The sequence below is a fragment of the Ovis canadensis genome, chromosome 3 (assembly GCF_042477335.2).
Source record: "Ovis canadensis isolate MfBH-ARS-UI-01 breed Bighorn chromosome 3, ARS-UI_OviCan_v2, whole genome shotgun sequence".
In the NCBI taxonomy this organism is placed as follows: Eukaryota; Metazoa; Chordata; class Mammalia; order Artiodactyla; family Bovidae; genus Ovis; species Ovis canadensis.
In genome coordinates, this window is record NC_091247.1 from 215,304,552 (window position 1) to 215,312,321 (window position 7,770).

A 7,770-nucleotide genomic window follows, 5' to 3' on the forward strand; every position below is an offset into this window, starting at 1 on the left:
CATTGCCTATAGCTTTCTATAGGCCTTTTGTAATCTGATTCCTTCTCAACATAACCTTTCCATGCAAACACACTTGTACGCACCAAAGGCAGGCAGTGTTGAACTGTCGTGCAGATCCCACCCCACCTCAGCCACCTTCTGCTCCTGACCCATCTCAGGCCTTGGTCCTGAGGCTTGAGTTTCTACCTCCACTCTCCCTTCTGCCTGCAGCTATCTGGTACTCAACCTCTATCACCACACTTGTAATACTTCGTTACTTAAGTGGGACCTGTGTCTTTCCAGAAGAGGAGAGGATGAGAGATAAACATCACACACATACAAGGCGCTACTCTTTATTGCAGGTGCTTGAGGAGAGGCAAGAAGGTAGACAAAGGAGAAAGCATGAAGGGGAAGGGGCCAGGACCCTAGTTGTGTCAGAGCCACAGTCACGGGGCCGAGCACCCTGTGCCAACCAGGTCTAGACAAAGGTGGTAGCTCTGGGGGAGGAATCCTAGGGCCTGCGGCCTCAGACACAGAGCCTGCTAGGCCTGCCAAGGTTAGGGTTAGGGATGGGTGGGGGTCCATTGTCCTTACTCACGAAGGGAGAGGGGAGGCCTGGGAGGAGATGGGGCAGTTCCCCCGCCCCTAATGAGTCCCTGATGCTGCCTCCCAAAGGCACGCTCCCCATACTCCCCACTGCCCTCAAAGGGGGAAAGCTGGGGTGTAGAAGAGAAAAGCTCAAAGAAACCTTAAACTGGGCAGGAGAGGGGCAGCTGAGTGAGTGTCTTCGTGGCCTTTTACATCCCCTCGTCCAGCCTCCTCAGTTCCAGATTTTGAGGAAGCTGTCCCAGGAACCGGTGGCCACAGCCATCCCATCAGCTGTGACCCCCAGGCAGCTGACCCTGTTATCGTGACCAGAGAGGATACCTTAAGAGAAAGGGAGAGGAGTCAGCCTGGCAGGTGTTAGGGAGCCAGGGTTAGAGGTTCGGGGGCGGGGCATCGGACTAAATGAGGAAAGCGGATTAGTCCTAAGGGGCGGGGTTTCCCTCGAAGCCAGTCTCCCCTCCAGGATCTGGGGTGGGTGAGGGACGGGAGGGTTGGACATTGTGTCAGCTGCTGAGAGAAAAGCAAGGGCACCTTGACCTGGAAAACGGGGAAGGAGGGCTTCCAAATGAGGCCCCGAGACAAGTGACTCGGCCAAGGGCACTCGGACAGTAAGCAGTGGAATTAAGGTCTGGATCCTGACTGGCCAGTGTTCTCTTCCCTGGGAACCCAGCCTCTCCCAAGAGAGGAAGCCACAATATCTGATTCAACTTCAGACCAGGCCAGTCCCAGAGAAGCACCCGGGTTGGGCTCAGGGCCCTCAAGTCACATCCCATCCCCTGGTCTCTTGTCACTGCAAAATCCCCACGGTGGCCCTTCCCTTCCATGGAGGCCCCTGAAACCCAGCCCTGACTGGACAGTCCAGGTCCACAGGTCTGGGGGTGACAGGAAGGGGCTCCTCTGGCGGGGAGCAGCTGCAGCAGTGGGCCATGGTGAAGGGCCGCTTAGAGCAACTTCGCTTTGAGAGGAGATGGTTCTGGACTGGGAACCAAGGGGACTGGCTCTAGGGGCAGAGCTCAGTCAGCCAGTAATGAGGGAGCAGCAGTGAGAGGGTACCCACAGGGGAGCCCAGGTGGCCATGGCGGGCAGGCTCTTACCCACACGCTCGCACTTCATGGAGTCCCACACGTTGCAGTTGAAGTCGTCGTAGCCCGCAAAGAGCAGGCGGCCACTGAGCGAGAAGGCCACGGACGTGATGCCGCAGATGATGCTCTCGTGGGCGTAGGTGGTCAGCTCCTGGTCGGCCCGCAAGTCAAACAGGCGGCAGGAGGCATCGTCTGAGCCCGTGCAGATGGCCTCTCCATTGGGGAAGAACTGCAGATACAGGTGGGTGGGGAAGATGAGGGTCAGGACTCAGACCTGGGCAGCACTCGACCTCTCCTGCCCTCTCCCTGCTCTAGGCCAGTTCCCTCAGCTTCTCTGGCTCCCGCTCCATCCCTTCTGTGGCCTGCCAGCCGCAGCCAGGCTCCCTACACCCTCCCTGTCCACAGTGCTGCCACACGGCAGGGGACAGCATGGGGCTGAGGGTGGGTGGGCAGCGTGCCCACAGTCACACGGTCAGAAGGGTGGAGGCTGTCCCAGATGCCAGCATCTCCAGGCCCTGGATCAGCGTGTCAGCACAGGGCCAAGTATACAAGCATATCCTGAATCTCATCCTCAGGAAACGTCTCATAACCCAATGGAGGGAAAGTCTACAGAAAACTGGCCTGTACTTGTCCAAAGTGTCAATGTCACCAAAGACAGGAAAAGGGCAAAAAGGGTTTCCAATTTAAAAGAAACTGAAAAGACAAGGCAAGGAAATGCGATGCGTGTTCATGGACAGAGAAAACATTGCTATTTTGGAGATAACTGGTGAAATTGGAATACAGATGTAGACTATAGTATTGCATCAATTTAAACTTCCTGATTTTAAGAATTAGACTGCCAGGAATTCCCTAGTGGTCTGGGCGTTAGGACTCTGTTCTTCCACTGCAGGGGGCATGGGGGAACTAAAATCCTGCAAGTTACGCGGCAATAAAATAAAAATAAAAATCACAACATAATAATAGAAATTTATAAATGTTAAAAAAAAAGAATTAGACTATGACGATGGAAGAGAATGGCCTTGATTTTAGGAAGTATATATTGAAGTATGTATATGCTAAGTCACTTAAGTAGTGTCCAACACTTTGCAACCCAAGGGACCAAAAACCATCAGGTTCCTCTGTTCATGAGATTCTCCAGGCAAGAATACTGGAGTGGGTTGCCATTTCCTTCTCCAACACACTGATGTATTCAAGGGCTGGAGGGGCGTGAGGTCCGCAATGTATTGTCAAAGAACCCAGGGAAAAAATTAATAACCAAGAGTATCTATAGCTACATCTAGATGGGCGTGTGTGTGTCTATCCATCCCTCCTCCCTCCCTCTGCAGAGAGGGAACCAAAAAGCATATGTGGCAGAAAGGGGACAGTGACCACAGGTGAAGGGCAGACAGGAACTGTTGCTGTTATTCTTGCAACTTTTCTGTGGGTGAAATTATTTCAAAGTGAAAAGTCAGAAGGAAAGGGGCGGGGGGCCGTGGGACGGGATGAAGGCTGAGTGGGCGGTGGGGTGGGGAGGTGGTCCCCTGAGGACACTGAAGCAAGGGGGGCTTACGCAGATGGCGTTGATGTCCGACTCGTGGCCCGTGAAAGTCTGCCGGCAGGTCCCCTCCCGCACGTCCCAGAGCTTGGCGCTGGCGTCGCAGGCCCCCGAGATGAACAGTCTGAAGTCAGGGGACACGGCCAGGCTCATGCAGTCCCCTGTGTGCCCCACAAACACAGTCTTCTGCTGCCCAGTCTCGATGTCCCACAGGGCGCTGCGGGGCGGGGGGACACGCTGTCACCCAGCGAGGCCGGCACAGAGGCACCGCCCCAGCCATCGCACCCACGGGCGCCCGGGCCTCACCATGTGGTGTCCCCGGAGCTGGTCACGATGTTGTTGTCATCCAGGAAACGGCAGCAGGAGAGATAACCTGGGTCGGGGGGGTGGAGGCGGTTAGGACAGGGCCCTGGCTGCTGGGCACAACCCGCAGGTACCCTCGGCCTCTCACTCACCCGTGTGAGCTGACAGCTCCCGGCTGACCTTGACGTTGCCCTCCCGGGATTTGAGGCTGTAGATGGAACACATGTTGTCCAGCCCCCCACAGGCCACGAAGTTCCCTGACGGGGCATAGGCACAGGTCATGACCCAGGAGGAGCGCAGTGGGATGGCGTGGACCTGCAAGGGTGGAATGGCAGGGGCCTGGGCTGAGCTCCCAGGTCGGGGCACAGAAAGGGCGTGAGATGCCCCAGGAAGGCAGCTGACAGCGGGGCCGTAGGCTGGGCTGATACCTTGTTGGTGGTGTATGTGTCCCACACGATCAGCTTCCCATCTTGCGAGGCGCTTACCAACAGCCTGGGCAGAGGAGAGACACACGTGGCTCCCAACCCTCCTTTCCTGCCTGTCTCCCCCTAGCCCCCCTGCCCCCCAGCCCAGGCCTCTTAAGCCTCACTTAGAGTCAGTGGCCCAGTGCATGGCATAGATCTTGGCCAGGTGTCCCCTTAAGGTCCGCCGTGTCCGCATCTGCACACGTCCCACGACTTCGAGGCCAGACACCAGCTGCAGGAAGTTAGTTAGCTCAGTTGCTCGGTTGTGTCCAACTGTTTGCGACCCCATGGACTGTAGCCTGCCACCCTCCCCTGTCCATGGAATTCTCCAGGCAAGAATACCGGAGTGGGTTGCCATTCCCTTCTCCAGGGGATCTTCCCCACACAGGAACTGAATCCACGTCTCCTGCATTGCAGGTGGATTCTTTACCATCTGAGCCACCAGGAAAGCTCTGAAAGGGGGTGTCAGAAGTCAGGGGGAGCAGACCTCCCTGTGTATGGTTAGTACTCTGTGCTCCAAATGCAGGCACATGGGTTCAATCCCTGATTGGGGAACTAGGATCCTACACACCACACAGCGCAGATAAAAATAAAGAAATCAGGGTGAGCAGGGTGCATGCCTATGTGTCAGCGTCTGAGCCAGGATTGTGCGTGAGCTTCTGTTCCATGCCCAGCTCGAAGTCGGGCCTCTAGCCTGACTGAGGGCTGAGAAGTCAACCCTGCCCAGGAGTGGCTTAGACGGGTGTAGAGACAGACATGGGCAAGGCCAGGGTGTGTAGTTAGGGGTTTAACCACCACCTCTCCTGGGTGGAGGTGAGGGGGAAGGGGGGTTCCATCATGTAAACACCCCCACCTTGACCGATTCAAGCTGCCAATGAGTCCACCACACATGGACTTGGGATGATATGCACACGTTTGGTTGAACCCAGCCGCTAGGAGCCTGCCCTCACCCACAGCTGCTGCTCAGCCAGCGCTAAGTGGGTATCCAGAGCAGCACCATGGCACTGAACTGCACTCTCCTGAAACTTGGGGTCCGATGCCCCTGAGGCTCCTTTGGCCTTCTAGACATTAGACTGGGGCTCCAGAGTCAAAAGACCTGACCTGCCATTCATTTGCTTTGTTATCTCAGGCAAGTTACTTACCTCTCTGAGCCCCCTTTTCCATCTGTAAAAATGAAGGAAGTTTTTAGCACCAGACTTGAGGAGTTGTCAGGAAAATTAAATGAAATTATGTATTTAAGCAACTTAGCCCAGTGCCTGGCTCATGTTCAGTAAATGTTTACTCTTATTATTAACATTTAATTCAATCTAAGATGGCACCAGCTCCAAGAAGCACCATTCTTTTATGGATCACTAAGAAAAAGTGCTACCGATTATAACTGTAAGGATCATTGTTGGATGCATCTCAATTTCCAGGATGTCAAAATGTGGGGGAAAAAAAACGCATCCAGGACTGAAAAAGTGCACTATCAGTCAGCTCGTAATTAAGAGTCTTGTCTGGGCTTTCCAGGTGACTCAGTGGTAAAGAATCCACCTGCACACACAGGAGATGCAGGTTCGATCCCTGGGTCGGGAAGATCCCCTGGAGAAGGGAACGGCAACCCACTCCAGTATTCTTGCCTGGAGAGTTCCATGGACAGAGGAGCCTGGCTGGCTACAGTCCACGGGGTCGCAAAAGAATCAGACAAGACTGCGACTAAACAGCAACAGCTAGTCTCCCAGGGCTTCTGGTTTAACAGCCCTAGTCCTCTTCCTCCTGGCCAGCCAGCCAGGAGGGGTTGGCCGTCTTGTTTTGTGGATGAGGACAGCATCTGCCTCCCTAGGCTCCGGCTCAGTGCCTGGCCCATAGCAGACCTCACAAAATGTTGAATGAATTAATTCATGTCGTTCCTCATTCCAAGGACACACTGTACTGGAGCATGGGAGCCAGGCTGTGGCTGGTCAGGGGGCTCCCACGCCATCCCCTCCCCTCCACCCCTCCCCTCTGGCCCTGTCGGGGGTGGAGGGGGCTCACCTCTGCCAGGGTAGTGTCAGCACAGGCTTTCCTGGCATCCTGGGGGGAAAGCAGACATGGGCGTGGGTAGGGGCAGGGTGTGTGCACGGGTGTCTAGGTGGGTGGGTTTGGGGCTCTAGGGTTTTGAGGGGCAGGGGGCACATCTCAAATCTGAGCTCCAAGTTCAGGAAGTCTCTGGGCACTTCCAGGTCAGGGGTCTCTGAGATGTCAATCAGGGTGAAGCCAGCCCTTCCCCCGGGGGCCACACTCGGTTCCTGGTTTCCCCATGTCCCCTGGTGGGATGGAGGGTTCTGGGGTTACTGCGATCTGCTTCTTGAGCTGCTCCGCTTCCTGCCGCAACTGTTCCATCTCCCCCATGGCGGACGGCTTGAGGGGTGGCTCCTTGGTCTCCTGCCGGGGACACGGGGTGTGTGTAGGGGGACCCCCACCAGACCACGTTTGTGTTCCTCGTGTCCCACACCAGACTCCTCATGGGGGGCTGGAGCCCCCTCCCCACATCGGGCTAGGATTGGGTGGTCTGCACCGCCTCCCCTGCCATCTGGAGTCCCGGGCCTCCCCCGCGCCCCCCACAGCCCCCAGACCCAGAGGGCAGAGCCAGGCCAGCCCCTCTTACTTGGGCTCTGACTTTAAGCTTCCAGCTCTGGTCCCCAGGCGCCTCCTGGCTCCCTCAGCCGCGACACCCGCCCGTCACCTGCCCCGGCTCTGCTGCCAGAGGAGCTGGCCTGGCCTGGCCCCGCTTGGGGGGGGGGTGCGGGGGGGTGCAGACAGGGAAGGGTAGGGCCAATGACGACTGTCAGGCAAATGAAATCAGCTGGAGGGTGGTGGCGGGTGGCGGGGGTGGGGTGGGGGGGCCAGGGGACGGGGAGGGAGGTGTGCAGCTTGTAGAGGGGCTTAGGCCCAGCCCAGGGAGGGTGGGAGCAGGAGTGTGGGGCTACAGCAGGGCAGGGTGCCCCTCCCCCCCGCACCCCGCAACAAGCCCTGGAGGGAGGAGGGTGGGGTGCTTCCCTGGCCAGTCCCTCTCCAGGCAGAGAGCAGAGCATCAGGCCCCAAGGGATTAGAGCAAAGCTGTGAGGATTAAGGGTTGGGTCTGGGAGGGTGCAAAGGAGCAGCCCGACCATGCTCCAGGGTGCCCCCACAGGTCTGGCCCCCCATCCCGTGGTGATGATCTTCACCATCAGGGCCTACCTAGCAAATAGCCCAGGAGCCAGAGAGCAAGCAGGAGAGATGGCCCATTGTCAACACCCCGAGTTGTGCTCCCGAGCTCAGGGTGGTGGGGGAGCGGGCTGTGGTGGCCATGGGGAGGCACAGGCAGGAGCTGAGATTAGAAGGCACTGATCTGGATAATCCTTCTTCAGGACAAACCCCAACCAGCTGCCCCCGGGGGCTGATCCTGGGGGGTTGGGAGGAGGTCCAGGAGACCCAAAGAGGATGGACGGGCCTGGCCCAGCTTGGGGTGCAGAGGATGGCAGTGGAGAGCAAGCCCATCCGCTGCTCGCATCTGGTGTTGGGCCCTCACGACTCGCGGGACTCTGCTGGGGCCGTGAAGCCAAGAAGCAGAGGGATCAGGCTGCCCTAAGTCTCGGCCAAGCTCAGAGAGGGAAGACGCTGGCTTAGAATAAGAGGCCCAGGGAGCAGCTGTCAGGGGTCAGGGTTTATTTGCATGAGGAAGGCAGGTGGTTGAGATTTCCCTGACAAATCACGGACTGGAGGGGCCCATCTCCGGGAGGCCCAGGATACCTGTCTCCTCCCGGGCCAGCCACAGCTTCTCCCACCTCCAGCCACCATGGAA

General features: G+C 57.4%; 1 protein-coding gene across 3 annotated transcripts; it reads right to left on the reverse strand.

The window, feature by feature from the left end:
* Positions 1-316: 316 nt before the first annotated feature.
* Positions 317-7,520, reverse strand: GNB3 (G protein subunit beta 3). 3 transcript variants are annotated; one of them, XM_069581382.1, is made up of 11 exons: positions 7,167-7,520; positions 6,595-6,717; positions 6,282-6,371; positions 5,982-6,020; positions 4,094-4,200; positions 3,933-3,996; positions 3,657-3,819; positions 3,508-3,574; positions 3,217-3,418; positions 1,680-1,896; positions 317-906 (listed from the first exon to the last, which is right to left on the reverse strand). In XM_069581382.1, exons 3-11 carry the CDS (start codon positions 6,336-6,338, stop codon positions 800-802), a joined length of 1,023 nt encoding a protein of 340 aa, XP_069437483.1. In that variant the 5' UTR covers positions 6,339-6,371; positions 6,595-6,717; positions 7,167-7,520; the 3' UTR covers positions 317-799. The 3 variants fall into 3 exon arrangements, with proteins under 3 accessions (XP_069437483.1, XP_069437482.1, XP_069437485.1); XM_069581381.1 differs by lacking the exon at positions 7,167-7,520 and having other exon boundaries at positions 6,595-6,771; XM_069581384.1 differs by lacking the exons at positions 6,595-6,717; positions 7,167-7,520 and adding an exon at positions 5,111-5,132 and having other exon boundaries at positions 6,282-6,363.
* Between the last annotated feature and the right edge of the window lie 250 nt (positions 7,521-7,770).